The sequence below is a fragment of the Melanostigma gelatinosum genome (assembly GCF_949748355.1).
Source record: "Melanostigma gelatinosum genome assembly, chromosome: 7".
Classification (NCBI taxonomy): Eukaryota; Metazoa; Chordata; class Actinopteri; order Perciformes; family Zoarcidae; genus Melanostigma; species Melanostigma gelatinosum.
The window spans coordinates 15,373,426-15,396,292 of NC_136640.1; the positions used below are offsets into that span (position 1 = coordinate 15,373,426).

A 22,867-nucleotide genomic window follows, 5' to 3' on the forward strand; every position below is an offset into this window, starting at 1 on the left:
TAAACGTTGAAATTCCTTGTTTGTGGTAAACGCCGCTTCTGCATCTACCTCTCAGGTGCCCACGGAGTGAGAGAGGAGCCCCGGTTTGTGACGGCGCGCGCCGGTGAGAGCGTGATCCTGGGGTGTGACGTGTCCCCTCCCCTGGACGGCCAGCAGCCCCCCTATGTGGTGGAGTGGTTCAAGTTTGGAGTGCCTATTCCCTTCTTTATCAACTTCCGCTTCTACCCTCCTCATGTGGATCCAGAGTACACTGGTAAGATGTCCGTTGATCCAGGTCTGACAGAATACAGAGGCATTGTGAGAACTTTTATCTCACTGATCTAGTTTAAAGCCTTTGAATTAATGAGCATTCGGATGCATCTTGGAATGAATCAGGATCGCGATCGGTCTAGTTGCTAAGCAGACTAAATCCACAGGATTTTATCGTGTTGACACTGCAGCAGATACAAAGTTGAGAACAAGAGTTTCACAGTAGACTCTGATAAACAGCGACCATGAAAGATAGAAGGACAGCATGACATTTTGACTTAAAGCTGCCAAAAACAACTTCATGGATTTAAAGGAATAGTTTCGCAATATCCTTACTAGGTAGCAGTGTGTGAAACAAAGCGGTTGTAGACGTCGTCTCACAACTAATTGGACTGTTAACAAAGACAGACGAGCAGAAGAGGACGTCTTGGCCTGGATAACTGCTAGCTACATTTATTAAAGTTTGATGGCATCTGTGTTGTTAACCAGGCATATGTAACTTGACCAATATTTCCCCTTCAAACATGGTAAATCTACCTTTGTGAGTCCATCAACCTGATAGCTATAGTAATGATATATCACTTCAAAGACATTACAGACTTTAGCTTTAAACTACATTCAAACTATATTCTGCAAACATTTCTTTGGTTATACATCATATACGCCGCAGTTATCCTAATTATAAGTTTCTAGCTGAGAGCAGAGCCATTTCTGACAACCAGTTAAATATGTTGCAGAGTAAATGTGCTGTTTACATGCACCTCCCAATCCTATTTTATTGAGAAGATTGTCCTGCGATTTCAGCGATTTCAGTCTGTTTTTCACTCAGAATGGTATTTGGGCTGTTTGGACTTTAAGTATGATAAGGCATGGTGCAGTTCGCTGACGCCTTGGTATTTGGGGCTGTGCATGGGGCATCTGCTGCCTCTGAGTGCACAGTGAGAAAGAACTGTGTCTCAGCAATTTACAACTGCATTGTAGATGCATTCTCACCAACACATTGTAGCACAGAGCATATATAGTGTAGAATCGACACAGTATATTAGAAACCCTACAAGTTGTTCATAGAACAGTGGTTTTTAATAAAGCATGAACATCTTAGTGTTTATGAGGCTATACCCAACAAATGAATGGCATTTATTAAAAAAAAATGGTATTTAGCCTACCATCACTGATATAAATGGAGTTGATAAAATAATAGAAACATCTGTTAGTACAACACAATACAATTCAAATGCACTATTATACTACTATGCGCTATAAAAAACTAAACAACGAAGTGAAAGATGCCACAAAGCTCTGCGGAGCTGGAGGGAACCGCATCAGTGATCATTCTTTGTAGATTCGTCACGATAAGCAATCCCTTTTTAGATGTGATCCAGTGTTTCTATAAATAAGGATAACATAAATATCTCCCTCTCCTGGCTGTCAGAATGGGGTCAGAATCATCCCTTCCTGTTCCCACCTCTTTAGCAAGTACAACAGCCCTGCCTGACCTGGTAATAAGCTATGAAATATAAGGCAAAGCACGGCTTGTCGAAAAGGATTCATCTCCCTCGTGTGAGTGTCCTCAATGTGGAGATAACAGATTTTTCAGGGGGTTTTTTCACTTAAAGGGGTATAAATATTTACTTCATTGTAATTCCTCCCCATGGGCTTTTCAAGCAGGGTCATCGCCGCAAAGAAGACTAATGGCAGTGACTCACTGTCTGGGGAACCCTGCTTTTTTGTTTTGTAGTGGCCCCCGTATCGAAGCTGAAGCTGTTGCAGCGTTTCATTGCTTGCTTTAGCCTCCTGACCAGCAGCAGGGTATGAACGACCGGCGCTTTAGAAACAGCATCATACTCCGCGTTGCTCACTCGTGCTCTAGTGGGCCTCTGCCATGCGGCGTCAAGTCCACTGCTGAGGAATTAGCAGTGAACAGACGCAACACGAACATGGCCAGTGTCATTGCATTGATTAAAGTTTGTTCGAGGGATTGCATGTGCACGACGACAGCGTGATAATGACGCTTGGACTGTCAGCTCATGAGATGCTCTTTGGGTCTGTGCAGTCTCAGAGCTCATTTGGACTAGTCCCATGGATTGTTATCACTTAATATGAATAAAACTGCTGAATAGACTAAATGTGATGTTATGCATTCACACAGCTGCTACCAAAATAGAGGAGATTATCCATGAATGCTGCACTTACAGTTTGGACAAATCAAAATATTATCACCGTGCAGATTTTAGTGACGCTAAACCCATCTATGGGTCAATCATTTGGTCTGGATCAGTGAGCACTACCATTGTTCACTTTCCATTGCGAAGACACCAACAGTATAATAGATTTGTGATTACAGTTGTGTATCTTCCTTGTCTTAACTCACTGTTAAATGTGAACTTGTGCATACCTCCATGCAGACTGAATTATATCCAGTTTCTCCTGCAGCTACAGAATATAGAAATTACATCTATATTTGTTCCCACTCAAGCAATGACGCAATCAATAATTCAGATGTGCAGGTTGTGAAGTTTTCGTGTCAGAATGTCCCGCTTTGGGACAAATCTAAATCACATCTCTGCACAAGGATAATATGGACATGTGGGCGGTATCGTCCCCTCAGGAGCTTTTCCTACATGTAGGCCACACAGCATGCTACTGTACAGGATAATGATGAAAGTGCGAAGTTGTTTTCTTCCTGTTATAAGAGGTAGGGAGCTAATGTGTCTCTACAGTATTTATAATCTGATGTCCAGCCTATATTAATCGGAATGTTGACATACAGTATAAAGTATTCGGCTTTTGTTTTTGTCTTAGCATGTAGTAAGTGTAGTGAAGACATTTTTCACTGCATACATCTTAACATGTCATAGTAAGCTGTCTTCATATCATAATGGTGGACTGTAATTATATGCAGTGGAAAAAAATAAATCAGCCTTTAGTTCTAATTCCAAGTCAGAGATATTGACAAAACCTCAATCACTCCATCGCTATCTAAATACAATCCAATACTAATTGTAGTTCACTCAATTTAGCTGATGAAAAAGATACTTTACACCACAAACTGCTCATGATCTGTAACACGATGAGCTATTTATTTGTCGTGGCTACAAAGGCTAGCTGCATTTACCATCTTGGAGTGATGCATGAATGTTCCCGAGTTGGATTAATGAGGTATTTTCTTGTTATTCTGTTATTATGGGGGACTACAGAGTACTATAGAGTACAGTAATGAGTGACCAGGGACTGGTTTTGGAAAATGGAATTGTCAAAATGTCCGCTCTCTATAAAAGGTGTATTAGGGCGGTAAACACTTTTATAACAAGGGATAAAAAACAAGACTATATTTTGAAATGTTATTACTTTCAGGTGTGCACAATTAACTGTATTTATGAAAGTGCACAATTAACCTTTCCAAGCCATATATCTTCCCTCTTTTAATCTGAGCTCCTTTGGACTTAAACTGCTAACGTTGTCTGTTTGGATCTTTGTAGTGTTTCCTCTTCAAAGCTTTCCTATCTGACACAGCTTGTGACGTGATCGAAACAAGGTTTAAGCTCATCTGTTTTCACAGCCGACAGAACCCAGTACTGTGTAAGTGGTGAATGGCGAGGGGGGCCGTCCCTGACGTGGATACAGTGCTGTTAACTCTGTTTACAGCAGCACCCTCTCACTCTTTGACAAATGGGAGCCGAGGTTGATCCCCACCCTTCACGCCACGACCCACCACGCTCAGCACTTCAATGCCCAGGCAAAAATAGACTTGACTTTTTACAGACAGGCTACCTTTTTACAGACTGTAGACTCGTCTCTCTTCCCTATTTGCTGCATCGATTTTCTGCTGACCAAAAAAAAAGGTCGTCAGTTTTTTACCCCAACTACAGCAGCAATCCCTGGGTTGGGGTATCTATCCATTGCATTTATCTACAGTGCTGGTAGAGCAATTCAGCCCACCCTCAACATCAATATATTTGCCTGACAGTTTGATTTAACAGTGCTTACAGAACATCTACACATCAAAGTTTGGAAAAATGATCCATCTCCGAACACGCGTCAGACAGCAGAAGCGAATGTTTTAGTCTGTTGGGTTGTCAGAGGCAGCCATGTGAGCAGCGAGCTGGAGGCTTGAAGACAGACAGCTTAGCAGCTGAAGATGTCACCATGCCTGGTCTCCTCAACTTCTCTCATCCCTTGTGATTTCCCCCTTTTTAGAATTCCAATTTATCCTCAGCCTTGAAAAAAAAAAAAAAAAAAAAAAGCGGCGGGGATGGAGAAGTTTTATATGAAATAGATGATTTCTTTGAGGTGGTAGGCTGGTCTTTTCCCACAGTGACATCAAATACTTTATTTAAATCCAGTTTCATGCATGAATCCCAATACTGGAAGGTAGCTGAGTTTTTTTTCCTGTCACATTTATGGTTCAATATTGTGATGTTTAATCTGTTGCAGTTCAAACATTTTGAGGAATATGTTTCGTCGCTTTCTTGCCAAGAGATAGATGAGAAGATCAATATCACTCTCATGTCTGTACGTTAGATATGAAGACAGCCAGGAGATTTCCCCCTGCTTCCAGCCTGGAAACCTCTGGCATGCTCACTAATTAATATTTCTATCTTGTTACAGAAAAGCACTTTGCCCGTTCGAGAAACAGTCCTGCACATAACCCCCCGTAAAACAACAACTTGACATTTTAATGCTTGGTTTTAGCACAGATTAATGCAACACATGAGATATTTCAGCCAGGCCAGCTGCTTCCCCGATACAGTTTTTGCTAAGCTTACATTAACGTCATATTTTCGTGTTTTCTTTGGACAGAGAGAGGCTAGCTGTTTCCCCTTGTTTCCAGCCTTTATGCTAAGCTAACCATCTCCTGGCTGTAGCTTCATATTTACTGTAGCCATGAGAGTGGTGTGGATTTTTCTTTTGTAACTCTTGGTAAAAAGGAAAAAGAGCTATTTTTTATTTTTTTAAATGTCAGTCATTTTAAATCTACAAAAAACAGAATGCTTTCGCTCATAATCCGTTGAGTTTTGCAGGTATCCAGAGTCTGCATGCTCTTTGCATCCATTTTGTGTTTCCTCGCACAGTCCAACGACTTGGAAACCAGGTTGATTGAAGGCTCCAAATTTCCCAATAGGCATGAAAGTACAGTAAGTGTTCGGGGTTGTCTCTCTCGGTTATCTCTATGAGAGGCTGGCAACCTGTCCGGGGTGTTTTCCTGCCTTGCAGTGCTTGGAAAGGCTCCAGACTATACTGAACCCCCCCTAATAGGAATAAGAACAAATTAGTTTGTCACACCCGATTTGGACTTTGTGCATGCAAATAGGCTGGAGCATGTGCTTATTTGAACAACTAGTAGTTCAAAGTCTTGGTTTATAGAGCCTCTGTCAAGAAAACGGAAATGGGAGAAGCAGAGATTCATATAATGTTGCACCCAATCCTAATAACATACACTACTTAATATAATATATTTTATTTGTCTTTTTAATCTCTTTAAAAGACAAACAACAGCATTATTTTACACCATAACTTGGAGGCTATACTTTTGATGCAAAGCCAGTGCATCATAAATCAGTTTTTCTTGATGCTGCAAGAAGAAAAAAAGGTTGAAATGAAGCTCTGATGGATCTCTGTGGTGACCAGCAAAGCTACTCGGAGGCAGTTGAAAAGAGCATCCAGGTGTTTTAACAAGCAGAAAAAGACTTTTTAATGATTTTTAATCCTCTTCTGTCTCCAGGTAGAGCCTCTCTGCACGGGAAGGCCTCCCTACAGATTGACCCAGTGCGCTCCGATGACCAAGGCTGGTACGAGTGCAGGGTCCTGATGCTGGAGCAACAGTACGACACCTTCCACAACGGCAGCTGGGTGCACCTCACAGTCAATGGTGAGTCACCTGCCCACAGCGCCTGACCTGAGAGAAATAGAAAACCTGCGTCACGTACACTGAAATGAATGGTTTGGATTTTTTTTGAAGTGGGGATGTGTGAGGTACTTATCCACAGACGGTATATTACCCACAGTAGATTGCGTTTGTCACGCCCCCCATCTTGGAGAAGCAGACACAGGAGTATGGACATGGAAGCTAAGCAGTGCACTGCTGTGTGGACGGGGGGGGGGGGGGGGGGGGGGGGGGGTCAGCAACTCCCTTGTTCTGCGAGGTAAAATTATTGTTTTCATCAATGGTGGCTCTGATTATTATTATTAGAGCACCGATGGATGTAGCGGCTTCACTTCCACGCCGAAAATGTCTGTCTGATGACGAGATTAAGAATATTCTAACTATCAACTGATATCCATTGTTTTAAGTGGCTGAAATTCGTTTTGCTGCTGTCCTGGTCGACAGCAGTTCCTTGCTTTGCTTCCAAGTGTGGTAACTCTGGTCTGCTTCTACAAACTGTATCACCTGCCGTCTGTAGGTAATACATTGACTATGGATAAGTACAAGATAAGTACGAGTATAAAAATATCCCCATAGTCGGAATTATGAGATAGAAAGTCATAACTATGATAGAAAGTCATAATTCTGAGATAGAAAGTCAAAATGATGAGATACTTAAACACAGTGATAGAAGCAGCTCTTTGGCTGGCTACTGTACATTTGACATGGAAATGTATTGTGAGTACATTGAAGACTACATTAAACGTGGCTTTAAAACACATGAAATACATTGAACAAAGTTATTGTCATAACTTGTGTTTGATATTTGTCTTTGATATTTTCTTTAATAGTTTGGTCTTTGATAGAGTAATGTGGGTTTCTTATCCCTAAATTAAAAGGATTTAAGTTATAATGACAGAAATGTGCTTCAATATATTTTTACATTTATATAACTGCATGTACAATATTTTTACACTTGAATAAACAATAATCAAATGCAGAGACTTATTTAACAATATGTTACGAGTAGTGACATTTACAACCGGCCCTTTGTGGGCGACCATGATGCTGATGTGGCCCGGAGTGAAAATGAGTTTGAGACCCCTGCATTAGACGATGTTAAAGATCATTCCTGAAGCTCCTTTTTCAAAAGGCCCTGGTGTAAAAAGGGATGAGAGGCCGGTTAGAAGAGAATTGATTGCGGCCTGTTTAAGGCGGTTCCGGCAGGGATCGTCTGTGATAGTCCGAGAGCTATCAAACTGATGACCGGGCGGAAAGGAAAATCTGCACCTTTGCATTTCCCAGGAATGCCCCAGTGGCTCAGAGAATCCTGTGTGAAGTGCGTCTTCACATTGTTGCAAAAGCGCCAGAGACTACAGAGACAACGACGCCTTTGAGTTTTATTTGTTTTAAAGCCGTATCTGTTTCACGTGAGGAGTGCTTTTTAAACAGATATTACATTAGGCTGCTTCGTATCTTTTGCAGGAACTGTAAACCGAGTCAATGCATTATCCAGCAACGGTGCAGTGAAGTAAATGCAGCAAATGATTTAGTTGTATTCGTCTAAGTATTGTCTTGTAGTATTCCTTAGCTGGCTTTTCTGCAGTTGGCTAGTATAAATATTTCCCAAACAGAACAGATCAAGAAGCCAAAAGTGGAGATTTTCTTGAGTTAAAGCTTCACAGGTCTCTGACTTCAGACAGCTGTCATCCTCTGGTGTCGTCAGAGAGAGAGAGAGCATTTGCGAGCAAACTGTCAAACTCATTCACATATATATTTTTGGCGCCGTGTGAAACTCATGCATATTCGATTTCATCATGCGTATGTTTTACAATGGATGCAATTCTGGCATTTGAATCACGATCACAGCGCGCTGTATGTGAAATACTGTGTAAGGAACCATTTATAAAGTCCACGGCACAATCGCTGTGGAATGAAACATGCTGATGTGTATAAATGGTTGTTATCAATGCAGAACATAATGTTTTCTCTTGTGCGCGTTTGTGCGTTAGCGCATGCACACGCGCTTGTAAATTGCTTTCTGCACTGTGTTCCGTGTGCAGCGCATTACATCAACATTGACATGAGAGCGTCTCATTGTGCGTGTTTCTATGCGGCTGGATGAGATCTCTTGTCTCCTGGTTTGAAGTCGTATTTGAAGAGTTCATAGGTGGTAGTCTGCCGTCACCTGCACACTCTCGTGATGTTCAGAGTTTGGGAACGTCTGTGGGCACGCATGTGTGCCCGTGTGTGTGTGTGTGTGTGTGTGTGTGTGTGTGTGTGTGTGTGTGTGCATCAATGTCTTGTTGTGTAGGCATACTGCATCTCTGTAGCTTTCCTCATCAGTATTCACTCTTAACTTCTACTGCTCCCTCCCTCCCTCCGTCTTCTGCTGCTCTCTACTCCTGTCAGGCCTTTCAGCAGAAACTGAGCTCTCCGGGTTGTAGCAGAACTAATAATATCCCTGAATGCCATCTTATATTATATTTGGCATATTAAGTGATGGCATTCTACATGACCCTGTGTATGTACTGTGTCTAGCTGTAGAGATGCACTACACACATGCATATATACTGGCTTGGGGTAGATGTGTTTAACTGGTATGCATATTTAGTAGTATTCTCTATTTGAGTTTACACACAGACATCCGTGGAAACACCAAAAGCAGACGTTGGTCCACAGTCTAGATATCCAATAAGGGAATTCATATGAAGACTTTATGCGGCTGTTTTCCTCTCAATGGGTGTCTGTGAGGGAAGCAGGTGCCATTTTTGTCTGGCCTCCGCACAGACACTAAGGGCACCCATTTCCTTTGGCTGTTGGTATTTGCATACGCTCCTCCTTTGAGTTCCTGTCTGCTGGCCTTAACTTCCTGCCAAGCGGACAGGGAATTCGTGCCCACTCAGTGGCAGGTGTCAGATGGCAAGGCCTTGTGCCCGAAAAAGACACTAAGGCCACTCTCCATTCTCTGCCCTCCCTCCTTATCCTCCTCTCCTCTCTCTAGTCTTGTCTCTCGCCCTGTCCTTCCCTTCTCTTTCAAGCATCAGCAACCTTTTCAGGAACGAAAAATCCACCAGCGCACCAGCGTTTTCACATGATTTTAAGTTAACCATCTACACTGAAACATAAGGGAACACAGACCCTGCCACTGTGTCACTGGGTTAGTGATGGGCTGGGCATTTAGGACACATTTGGGTGACCCAAATAACAGCTCATTTGTCCACCAGCTCCATATATCCCCCATGTGTGCCCTTGTAAGTCACTAATGGGCCCATTGTGGCTACAAATGGAGCTCATGTGAACAGTCACCCTCAGGTGGGACAAAAAGATGCAGAATTAAATAATAAGTGGACATTTTCTTTCTTCACATTCATCCCAAAATTGCTCACACGTGTCAGCCCAATAGGGACCCAGTATATATACTGGCTTCTTCCCCTGCAATGATATTGTGTAGTCTGATCCCACAATGAGAGAAAGGTCAGATGTCTTAATTACAAAGTATAATAATTGAGAATCTGTTGACTACCTTGAGTATGCTGACATTAGAAGAGGGAGGAAAGTCTCCTTGAGAGGCCTCTTCCTTCTCTCTCGACAGTTTACAATGAAACACACGTTACACGTTTGAGGCCTATGATATGAAATCAATGAAAAATGTGTCCTGTATGTAGCCGCATTCTCTTAGGAGCAGAGACGAGAAAAGAAAGACCAAGCAAGGGAATAACATGATGCAGACGGACTCTTGAGTTTGTGAGCAAATAACCTGCGAATGTAAGCCTTCAAAAACAGGCCGGACCCACATGTGTGTAACTGCAGCATCCAGGCCACCTGCTGATGTGCTGTGTGGTTTACACAGAAGAACAGCGGAAGTGCAGGATCTTTAAGCATCTTTTAATGTATATAAAGGATGAAGAGGTGCAGTAAGTAGGGCGAGAATGTGATACTTTTTTTGTAGAGCAACTCCCAGGCTTCAGAGCCACAGTGACACTTCCTCTGCGACGAGCTGTAGCTGATGGTGTGAAACAACTCCCAAGTTGACCAATATACCTGCTGTTGTCACCGCCATGTGTGCCACTTATTTCCTGCCAACTGATGCTTAATCCCCTGTGAAAAATCTTGAATATGAATTCAAATGAATAACAGCACTTGGTGGTGGAAGACGCAGTGAGATCCTTGAGTGAAGTCTACTTATTATCAGCTAAATTTACTTAAAATATTAAGTGTAAAAGTACTCATTCCTCAGCCCATGTGTATTATCTTATTTTACATTAATAACACTGATGCATTATACTGTTGTAGCTGGTCAAGGTGAAGTTTGGTAGTTTCGTCCTGTGGTTCAACTTCAGGGTCAAGATTAATCTGAGGGGCCATGCGAAGATTAACGAGAGGAGATTAATGTGTTTTGCTACATAAACTTATTTTTGAGGCTTTTCTCTAATCTTTGCTTCATTTGTGAAATATTGAATACTTTTACCGCTTTAGGCCTGTGCGGGAGCGAGAGCTGCAGGCATGACGAGTCACAGGTAGATTTTCAAAAAGAGGCTTTAATTTACCCCAAACGAAAAAAAAAACAATTTACAAAATATGCAACGAAAATTTCTGAAAACTAAACTCACCAAGCTGTCAGCCTGTGTAGCAGTGACTGACTGGTGGCGATGTACTCAGCAGTGTGTGTGTGTGTGTAGTGGTAGTTCCAAAAGTTGTTTTGAGAAAGTGTGAGTCACCGCAACCATGAGAGGTCTTTGAGCATGCAGCCATAGCCAGACACCCAAAATATGATGCAGTTTGCTGCAGAAGAAGACTGTGCGATAAGCCGTATATAGACATGGAGGTGCACACTCACACACACACACACACGCACACACACACACACACACACACACACACACACACACACACGACCGATGTGACAGAGATAATAATGTGAACTGAACAGAACTGATTTTTGAATCAAAGGGGTAACACTAAAACAAACGCTACCACCTTAACTATAAATGTAACAAACAGGACAATTACTGTTTCCTAGTAATTACGCGTGTAAATCTTTTAGAAACAAACTAATTTAGATTGAAGAAATTGACTCAATCTTTAAAGTGTTATTGGTTTAGAGTAGAACATCTTTTACGAAGCTGAGCAGAAATGGTTGAGAACCACTTGTTTAATCTTATGTGCAGTGCATTGTATTTTAAGCTGATCAAAAGTTTTTACATAAAACCGAAATTAAAAGTAACTTTTTGCTAAAGCTATTAAAAAATAAATCGGGATTGGTCAAATCTACCAATGAGAATGAATACAGTGTCTTAAGGTAAAAGCACAAACTCGTAGTGAAGCAGGTTGCCCGTTGGTAACTGTAATGATGAATCGTGATCCGTTTAATGTTGCTGTTGACCCGTCAACTCCACCAGCAAGCGATACATAAATCAACCATGCATTTCATCTCCATTAATCTACTGTGCCGTCTAATGTAATGAGTGTTCGAGAGTGAGAGGGCGGTATGGACGGGCAGATGTCTGAATGTGCTAATTGGACAATTTGTTTGCTCCATGCCAGGTGCTAGTATGCAGTCTGAAGCATGGCAGCACTCCCAGCGGCTAGCAGTGACCCACTTGTATAGCGGCGCCTTTTTTCTCTCTTTAACTAAACACTCTGCCATTATTTCTAATCAAAATATTGTGTTGAGACACTGAGAGCAGCTGGCAGAGAAAACTGCACTTCATTGGCCTGCGGTCGCTGGTGAAGAGCTCCCTTGTGGCTGTTAGTGATGCTAAGAAATATCAGGTGGAAATGCACTGATGCTGCTGAATTGTTTCTTTAGTTTTTCATGAATAAATGGCAACGTGGAGGGAGGGATGTCGTCATCACTGGTCCCTGTTCACTCGGGTGTCGAGCTGTTTTAGAAAACAGTGGCCTTACCTGCTGTCTGAGCAATATCTGTGGGCCAGAGTCATTCATGTCATTGAACACTTTGTCCCACTGGCCAGTGATGGTACTACAATGTAGAAAATCCCCTTTGCCCCCAAAAAGCATTTTCCTCATAGACACACTTACAGAAAAGAAGTCTGTACAACAGCTGAGGCTGTTTGGGGAAGATGTGACTTTTGAGATTCATTAACCGTGAGTGCCTGTTCAAAGTTTTATAGCAATCCGTTCTGTAGTTGTTGACAGTGGCGGCTGGTGGAAAATGTTCTAGGTAGGGCCATCCTGTCAATTTCAGCAAACATCCCAGTATGATTTCATGCAAAACAAATGTAAGTATCAAACACGCATTATTACTTGGCAGTTAAATATTTAACATGTATTCCAACACAAAAACAATCAGTAAATAACACTTATATAACATAATATAACATGTTTATTTATTGAGATGCCCCTATGGACCTTGTTATAGGAGGTAAAGATCAGGAGAAGTAAACATGAAGTGTAATTATGAATACTGATGTTAAATGAAGCTATGATGAGTTTTCACTGTTAATTTAACATCTCTATTACATGTTGATGCCTCCATGACCAAGTTAAGCAGATGAGACTGAGGACAGCTATGTAGAAGAAAAGATGTTCACTTTGTCTAATATGTAGCTTGACAGAGTTCTCATGTGTGTCCTGGTGTTCTCATGTTTCCTTACCTCCTCATCCCTCACTCCCTACCCTGGTGTGCTCATGTTTCCTTACCTCCTCATCCCTCACTCCCGTAACTGTCCGTGCTGGATCCGTCCCCGTTGTTTTAAAAAGCTAAATAAATGATTAGCATGACGTCATCCAGCTAGCCAAACCTGTCTGGTGTACAGCTAGTACAGAAGCTTCGCATGTACTGCTTCCGTTTCCCGCGAGTCTGCTGTCTGATTGTGAGGTCAGGCTGATCTGATATCAGCTCTTTGGCTGCAGAATCTCCGCCAAAGTTCTCCTCTCAAACGGGTCTTGGAGGAGGAGTGCTCGCGCTGGCGCGGGCGCCTGTAGAGACTTCTCCTGACGAGAACGCGCAGCGAGGGGGGCCTGATCGTTCTGGCCCACAGCTGAATCTATTTGAGGGCGCTGATTGGCTAAATTGTATGTCACTCATTTATATCTTGAATCAGCAATTGGCTAAACTGCTTCATAGACCCGTCTCTTTTGGGCCAAAACGATCAGGCCCCCCAAGCTGCGCGTTCTCAGAGTGTCGTGCACACAGACAGAGAGCACGAGCAGAGAGCACACAGGCAGAGAGCACGAGCAGGAAAAGCATATATTTTGCGCAGATATCATATTTTACACACATTACTGGGTACATTCCAAAGTTCAAAAACACAAATATTGACAATTTGTATAATTTATGATTATTATAATTTTTTTTTTCTTTTTTAGTTTTTTGATGTGTGGCTCATGGTGGGGCCATGCCCCATGGCCCTCTATTGACCAGCCGCCACTGGTTGTTGAGATATTTCAGTGTGACCCAAAGTGGTGGACCAATCTTTGCAAAGCTATGTCCAGACAAAAAAATCATCTCTGATGATAACACTAGACAAGACACTGCATTAATAATGATTATTGTTGTACTTCAGACTGTTACTTTTGTAATGATTCCTACTTTCACTTTCTCCACAGCCCCACCTTCATTTACAGCGACACCGCCGCAGTATGTGGAGGCGAAGGAAGGGGGAAGCACTCTGCTTAGCTGCTCCGCCCAGGGAAATCCAAAACCAATAATCAGCTGGCTGAGGGAGGGGGAGGAGCTTGCTACCGATGCAAAATACTCGGTAAGAGTGATGATGAATAAAAGGCATTAATATTAGTACAGATATAGAAGCAGGGTTTGTGCACAGATGGTGTCAGTCGCTGAGTCCATCTGTACTGGAAGTGCGTTATGGACGATATCTCATCCACTCATATCAGCTTGTTCCGTTGTTGTGCTGCAAAACAATCCCATTGCCAAGTGATAAACCTCAATAAATGCTTCAGGGTTTGAAATTTATGATATTTCACAGGTCAAGAAACACAAGACATTCTCAATTACATCATTTATAACAGCTTTCACACTGATTTCTACATACCTTTTAGTTGACAACAAGTTAAAAGTTTCGAAGCCTTGATAGATTACGCTCAATGATCGCAGTAAGACCGTCAGTCAGGCTCTCCCTGCTCCTCTGTACAACGAAACTTTGAACAATGTCAACAACGTTGAGACTGGCAGCGCACCTCGCATTCCAGAGAGCCTCTTTGTTGGTTGGCGATGCATGCATTTTTATTCCTGTGGATGAACTCCCAAAAGTAGACTGATGTCGTGACAAGATATTTATGGCACAGCCTCAGCGGGGTTTGATAGAAGCAAAATGTCTCAAGCTACATAAACCATCAACAATAAAACATCAGGCGGTGGATTGTGGGGTGAGTCGCAGAGATTCAAAGACATTTTAACACAGCGTTTCATTAGAGATGACTCAAAAACACCAAATGCTTCAGAGGCCGATGATTCATCGCAGCCATGGGATGTTCTGCATCTTGAATAAAAGGTGCAAAGGTGCAGACATAACATGTTGTTGAATGTGTATAACCTGTACAAGACCATTGAAGGGCATTTTTCACACGGCTCGGAATTGTATTCGGAAACTTTTTTGAAAGGTGGAGGCCTCCTTCTTTTATTCTGCATGCCTTCACATTCTCATATGACACTGATGTTGCAGTCTGCTGCTATCAACTCGCTACAGCTGCCTGTGTGATACAGGAAGTGTCAGGAGCATAGAGGAGTGTCTGCTAAGGGCCTCTTCTTCCTGACTCAAGCATTTTTTTTTTCTCTCCCCAACAGTCGCCTCTTTTTAACACCATCCCCTCAGTACATGATTAGACAACATGCATGATTCATTATTAATCTCCTTCTCCTCCATCAATATTACATTAGTCCTAACATGAATGTTACCCAAAAACATTCAAATTGCTAGTGAGAGCCTGATGCCATACTTGTCAGCTGTCGTCTACATTTGGCCGCTCAGAGTTTATGTTCTCAAACTCGGGGAGAATCTCCTTCACGAGCGTGTGTGTTTATGCGCGTCAGGGTAAATTTGCTCACCCACATGATCAGATCCATGGAGACGTCATGGAGAAAGGCAGGAATGTAACAGACGGAGAGGAGGAGGAGTCCGTCTTCTTCCTCCTCGCTTTACTTTATTACTTTATTTATTTGCAGAGACAAAAAAAAGAGCCCCGAAAACAAAGACGCTTAACAAAACAGCAGCGCAGGAGAGGATAGAAACCTAGGTGGGATGATAAGGGTCTTCCCCAAAGTACACTCAAATGACAAGCAAGCAGGAAAACAACAGCAACCCTCTTGCCGTTTCAGAATCCCAAATCTGTCTCTACGGATGTGTCGGTGAAGTGTGAAACAAATTGAGATTCTGCCTTCGTCTCATGCCTCACCTTATCTGCTGTTCTTTTCTCTGTCCCCATTCCCCCACCCCCTCATCTCATCCTCCTCCTTTTCTTTAATCTTGTCCCCCTCACCTTGCATTGAGTACATCTGTGGCAGAGAGAGAGTATTGGAGTAGACCGATGGCCGTTGCATATCCTCACGTCCTGTCTGTGGATGTCTGCTGCAATCACTGCTGTGCTGTCTGTACTGTAGCGGTGTAATGATTTGATTTTGATCGATTCAGTGCAACATAGAATCACAGGATCCAGAAAAAGAAGTTTAACTGTGAGTTTAGACAGAAGGCGCGGTGAATTTCAAAGGAGGCGGGACTGCACTCAAAGTCAATGGGAAAGCGCCGTCTTCACTTCACCTCTCCGGGGCTCGCAGCCTGATCAGAAGGTGTGACTTGAGCGCGAAACTTGCGCCGCTCAATCTGCTTCATAAACGTACGGAGAGGAGAGGAGAGGGAAAAGGAGCGATAATAACAAAGAACTTGAGTCTAAGAGTAGAAACAAAAACACACGCAGACGCACACGGTTGGTGTGTACAAGTACAGTGTTAGCTGGCTTACAGCTAACGTATGTACAACTGGTACATTCGATGTTTGGGGCAAATCGACATGTGCTGTACAAATGTTCCAGTGGTGAAATTTGCACAAAAGATGTGACGGTTAAGACCCACTGAGCACGGAGCAACGTGTTGCTCTCTTTATACGTCTATGAGTGGGACTACGTGGAAATTAGGGGTCGAAAATACGAGATTCTGCAAATGAGGGTTAAATTCGACTGCCGACTTTGCGATATTTTGCCACAAACCTGCAACAAAAAAGCAAGGCGATGGTGAGTCTAGAAGTTCAGTCTTTTAAAACGTGTTGAATTCTACAGTTTTGTTGTGAACTTCTGTCTCCACTGCGCAGTGAATAAAACTGATCTGAACCAGCCACAGAATTGAACTAAAACTTCTTTTTTTTTTCTTCAACAGCGGGAAGATCATTCCTGTACTTTCTGGGATCTCTGGCGTCAATAATTATTCTGACAGTCAGATACAGCACAAACAAAAGCAAAGTACTACATGGCACGTCACATACATATTTTGTGAAAGCGCAGGTTTCTTATTGACGCAATGTTTGCTGATGAGCAAACTGCTTGTTAGCTTGCGAGCAACCAAAATTGTTTGCTTTCCAGCGGGTCCTCACCTTCTTCTCGAACACACCTTTAACACTTTACCTTTACAACTCTACATGTATGAATTCTATAAAAGAACAAAACACAAAATAACTCAATGAGAAGCATGTCTTTTTACAGCATAACCTGAGCCTCAAATGAGAGCAGCTCAGTAAAAGTTACTGGTATGTGAAAAAAACCAGAAAACATGCCAGACACTCAGCCAGACAGTAGTCACTGCAAGCATGTTATTAAAATACAGACAATTGTAATCAATTTTTATCTCTTCCAACTTTTTAAATCAATACAAACTGCTTTCCAAGTCTTAAATCGATGCTTCCCAACACGTCAGTGTTTGGTTTACACTCGTAGCGCCCAGCATGCCATGTGTTGTGTGTTACGCAGCAGTGATGAACAAAGTGTTATCTTGTGATGATGATGACACGGTTTGCCAGCAGACTGACACAAGTTAAATGTTGCTCGTGTTGATCCGCTAGCAGCATCTCTGGGCTGTAAAACATTAGAAATACAGATGAATAGGAATGATTCTGCAGGCGTAGCAGATTCCCCCTCAGCTTTATGAATGGATAGACTACAGCTGTGTGCGACTTGAATGGACAGAGCCTCTCGCAACCTGTTGCATAATTGATAAGGTTTTTTTCTATTAGGTTTGGTTAATGTGCTTCTTTACCACTTATTGCTTCTCATCGGCGGCGGCACACACAGGGATGCGCAGCAACGTGGAGTTGGACGTTTCCAAGGTTACAACATCCAGGAATCGGTCCCGGAGTTTAATTAAAGCGCGACACATTCATGACTTTAAAGTGTTTGATGGATTGTCTTTGGAGTAGACTCTCACCATAAACTTATTCGAAGAGTTGGAGTGTTGTATGACTACGATCAGTCTACATAAGTACATTTACTGAAGTACAATTTTGAGGTACTTGTACCTGTTTTATGCAACTTAACTTCTGCTCCACAACTTTTCAGTGTAAAACATTGTACTCTTTGCTGCACTTCAATTAAGATGAGATAAGTTTGAACATTTCTGCCAAAAAAACAACTGAAATGATTATTTGACAACCGAAGTTGTTGTCAATTGTTGTTATCACATTATTTTATTGTTTTGTTCACAGGTACATGATGGCAGTCTAACCATGCTCGGCATCACTCGAGATGACAGAGGGGCGTACACATGCCGGGCCTACAGTGACCAGGGAGAGGTGCTCCACACGACCCGTCTGCTGGTTCAAGGTACTGTATCCATACCTAGATCACACTTTAGCAAGGTCTACATTCGATTTTATTATGAAGCTGACCAATGTATTTGCACGGATCACCAGATTTATAAATACGAAAACATGTTTCCTCGTTTCTACCTTCGGCCAAATATTGCATTTGCATCACTAAAGTAGTTTTATTATTTATACTTGAAGGCATTTACTGTAGCAGCATTTAAAAGCTATGCATGCGACTCTCCTGTGTACTGATGTATGTAGTAACTTCTCTAGCAGTCAGTCAATAACTCAGTCTGGGGCTTGTGTGTCCATGTGTGTGTGTGTGCTCTTGCGCACCCCCATGTGTGTACAACAGGATCTGTCGGTGAGAGCGTCACTGTCTGTCTCCGGTCCATTAACTCGGCTCTCTGCTCGACACAGATCGGATAGATGCTTGTGATAGCAGCCTCCAGTGCTCTCTCGCAGTCTCCTAATACAGCAGGGAGTTTACAGTGTGTATTTAACAAGCAGCTGAGCATCTTGCTTTTATGGTCGAGTTAGCGTACGGTCTATTTTAATGCTTCACTTCTGTAGGTGGAAAGCAGAGCAGAGGAATTACTCCCCTCTTTGTTCCCGGTATAGTAAATGCATGTGCACACTCACTGCAAACACGCATTAAAAAAATCATTGTGTTGTAACCCGGTGGATAGTGTAACCAGTGGTGCATGTGATGCAACTACATTCAGTCTGCAGGGCTCCAGTGGAGCCGCTGATACTGCGATACCCGTTCTCTCAACCGCAACACACTGGAGGCCTCCATCATATCAAAACCTCACAATATAAAGCAGAGCGTACAAGAGTACTGCAATTAAAATATAACATTATTTTGTGAAGACATGATCAAACCTGGTCTGATAGATTGTTTGATACATTTGTAAACTGTCTTCACATCCTACTTATTGGTGTATTGGACCATTGTAGGCAATATTGTAAATCAATGAGAAAAAGATTAAAGTCTAAATATTCTTTTATTTTTAATGGATAATTCCAAAATTAAGTCCTGATGCTACAAAAATAACCCCAAATGTATTATTTCAAGAATAAAGTAATATTAGGAGAGAGAGTGAGGGAAGGATAGCTCGTTTATATACATTGTTAAACAGAATTGCATACATTTGACCAAAAATGTATCGAGCATCAGACAATTCCAAAACAAATGTTACAGGGTTCCTTCTTCAGTCTTGCTTCTTTCGCTTAATACGACTTTCTACTGAAAAGAATGGAACTACTAAGTTGTATGATGTTCCTGTTATTGTGTCCACCCCCATTCACAAGAGGTCTCACCTGCCATGCAGTAACCATGATGACCTCTGCCGTACAAGCATCAGAATAATGTTTGATACAAGATAAGTTAAGCCTGTATTTAAACTCTGATGTTGCAGCAGCACAAGGACTAAAACAAAGAAAGGTAAAAATGAAGTATCTAAGATAAAAAAGAAGAATAGAATACAAACTGAAGCTATAAAAGAGCAATAAGACTCTCATACACGACGTATTTTACACCACTGACTGTGCATGCGCACTAAGTGTCATATTCCACCTCATAAAACCTTATTCGGGGTATGAAACCATCAAGCGACTCGATATAAATCTATAGTCAGATGCCGTGATAAAAACTCCAAAAATAAAATGTGTGCACTGAAGTTGAGTTCAGTTGAATATTTGGCTTGAAAAGCGATGAGGGATAAAATGCGGGGTATGATTAAAACTCAGAGCAATAACAAGCAGATATCTGAGGAGTCATGATTCTCACTGGCGTGATCTGTTTTTAATTGTTATGTGAGACACCCGCACAGTGCTGTCAGCGCTCCCACCTGATGCATTAAAGCTGTGCACGCGGTGAGGAAAATAACCAGGAGGCTTGTATCTGGGCCCACTCATAAAAGACAGCTTACCTTTCATGGCTTCTGCTGTTTTATTGAGAGTTATGAGCAAACCTGGAGCACCTCGGGGGATAAAAAGGTTGCAATGTGAGGCATGCATAAGCTCCGACACGGACTACTATTAAGGTTACAGTAGTTGCTTGCTCACTGTATTTTACATCAGACTGTGGTGATGTATTGTAAATAATACATAGTGTGTGCTCTTTCTCACTGTGTTCCTGGAAAAACGCAAGCAGAGAGGGCCTGCGTATGGCTGAACGGGATTTGTTTAGTAATTGTTCTCCCTTTAGAAGTCTCTGTAGCACTCAGAGTCAATCGTCACTTCAATAACATGTTATTCCATCGAGTATTTGTTGACATGATTGTTTCAGTGCAATATTTCTGACATGTTTTAAGAGTTTTAAATGAAAGTCCACGTCAGTGACGAGGTAAGGATCTATTCATGGTAAAAGCTCTAAAGCCCCCCCGTACGTTAACTGCTCAGCACTCAAACAGCAGACAGACACAGTTAGCAACAAGCTGGTGAACATAGAGGAGCATTTAGAAGCTAAACAGCCAGATATTTCCCTCAGGAGTTCATAGAGTAGAGTGAATATTGGATTTTCATTCAGTATGTGACCAGAGACAGGAATCTGAATGAATGCTAATGCTGCTTCATGTTTGCTGGATGTGTAAATATGCACCATATTCTATAAAAACATCTTTTAATCAGCTTTTAACAGTAAAACCAATGGACAACAAAAACTAAAACACTTTTGCTTCTCCTAGGGCCTCCATACATCGTCTCTCCACCAGAAAACGTCACAGTAAACATATCCCAGAATGCACTCTTCACCTGCCAAGCGGAGGCGTATCCTGGTAACCTGACCTACACCTGGTTCTGGGAAGAGGATAACGTCTACTTCAAGAAGTAAAGTTATGATCAAGTTCTCCTCTGTACTGTAGCTGCAGGGAAACATCTTCGTGAAGCACTTGGGTGAAGTTAAGACTTAATGGCCTCTTGCTTATAGGGACATTTAAAACACCATTTGCCTTTATCCCACAGCTTTAACGATGTGAAAGTGACATTGTGCGTCTCTGTGCTGTACTTTGAGTGTGCGTGTGTGTGTGTGTGCCGGTGTCCTGTCCTCTGGGGCCGCAGCGGGGGTCTGTCTGGACAGTGCCAGGCGAGTTAGTGCGCTCTGATGACAATATCACATGACTCAGGCCTTGTGTCATCATAATCTCTGAAGCGTAGCCAGGACCTCCGCGGGCTCCCCAGAGCTGGTCTTTACAGTCTGAGAGGGTTTTACAGCGAGCAAGTGACAGAACAAGTGGGAAGGAAGAACAAGTGAACGGGAGTTTGAGTGGCAGTGAAAACAAGTGTCTAAAGGAGTTCCACAGAGGAAGTGCACTGATGTGTCCCATCTCATTTTAAACTGCTTTCAGGCGTCAATCTTGATTTATTTTTCATTTATTTTGCAGGATGAATAAGATTAGGAAGTTTATAAGGCATCTATGGGAGTAGTTTAAGTTTAAGAAGTTGACAAGCAGAGATACGGCTGAACAGAAATGAAATGAGAGGAAAACTGTGAGAGAACAACAAAATGCATGATTGCAAAGCAATGGAAATAAATGTAATAGAATAAAAGATAAGCCTAATCATAATTTAAGTTATAATAATAAAGTTTTATTTATGCATATAAAAATCAGCTCCTAGATAACTCAAAAACAGCTTAATGCAGGAGGTAGCTCATGGCATTGTCTTATTTCATGTTGTGACTAATGGCTTTATTAATTAATACATGATTAACTAATACTTTACAGACCAATTATTAAACCATTCATAGGAAGGGAAGTTGGGTTTCCAAGTAGTCAAATAAATCTGGTACTAATGCAGTTATACCTCTTGGTAAACCATTAATAAATAAGTTACTCATTTGTTGATGATTGGGTTTTGATCCATTCATATGGTCCAATCAGTCAAACCGCTTAATAAAACAACCTGGCAACCCAAACAATGGTTTTATTAATGGCCTATAGCTGATCTGTAAAGCTTTGGCAAATGATTTACTGACCATTGATGAAGCCATTAATGAGTTACAATGTACAAACCCTTAATAAAAAGGGTCTTATTTAATTTAATGACATATTCAGTTTGTGCTCCAATTCTATTGCATGATAAAATAGTTCCCGTGTGTGGAAAATGGAAGCGGCTCCATTAAAAATAACAGAATATGTGCTCCATCATTACAGTGTTTAATTTCAAACGGTGTCAAGGGGGTAAACAAAAAGGCTGTACATGTACCGTTTGGCGATCATGGAAATTAGCAGATTTATTTGAATCTCTTGCTCTGTACTCTGTGTTCCTCTCTCAGAGCTGGATGCTGTTTGACTCTCTGCTGCTCTCTTATGGCACCACGATGTAATTCAGCAAAGAAAATGAGACGTGTGCCTTTCTCTGTTGGTGTGTTTCAGTAACACGGTGCGTGCCAAAACGTGTTTGTGTGTGTGTGTGTGTGTGTGTGTGTGTGTGTGTGTGTCTTCTTGCAGTGATCTGAAGCTCCGAGTGCGCATTCTCATCGACGGCACCCTTATCATCTTCCGGGTCAAGCCGGAGGATGCTGGGAAATACACCTGCAGTCCGAGCAACAGTCTCGGTATCTCGCCCTCGGCATCGGCCTACCTGACTGTTCAGTGTGAGTGTTACCTTGGCAACAAAGTGGATGGGGGAGGGGCGGGGAGACGGTACGGTGAGCTGTGTGAGCAGGAGAAGGGAACAGCAGCAACAGTATGGAGGCTGCTGTGTTATTTGGCAGCGCAGCTCTACCACTGTAATGTTAAGTAACCTTCTTGAATTTCAATGGCAGACGTGACAGAGAGTCACACAGTTTGTTCAGACTGAGCCCCTTTCACCATGTTCATATTCTTAGTGGGTCTTAATGACACAATTTTGATCCATTCCGACTCCAGCCTCATTCCTGTGCACAAGGATGGAGACGGGCTCGTCCTCGGACTCCATTTTTCCTCGTCTCTTTTGAATCTAGCTCCTCGAAAAATGAAATGGTGACCTTCCTGTT

The 22,867-nt window shown here is 42.2% G+C and overlaps 1 protein-coding gene across 1 annotated transcript in view; it reads left to right on the forward strand.

Annotated features, from left to right (window-relative positions):
* The window catches only part of igsf9ba (immunoglobulin superfamily, member 9Ba), a gene marked incomplete at both ends in the record, with an annotated part of 51,976 nt that overhangs the window by 13,206 nt on the left and 15,903 nt on the right, over positions 1-22,867 (forward strand). Inside the window, 6 exons of the mRNA XM_079271416.1 lie at positions 56-253; positions 5,972-6,118; positions 13,688-13,839; positions 17,785-17,902; positions 20,577-20,718; positions 22,341-22,486. Of these exons, the coding sequence (XP_079127542.1) occupies positions 56-253; positions 5,972-6,118; positions 13,688-13,839; positions 17,785-17,902; positions 20,577-20,718; positions 22,341-22,486 (903 nt within the window). The remainder of the gene's footprint in view (positions 1-55; positions 254-5,971; positions 6,119-13,687; positions 13,840-17,784; positions 17,903-20,576; positions 20,719-22,340; positions 22,487-22,867) is intronic.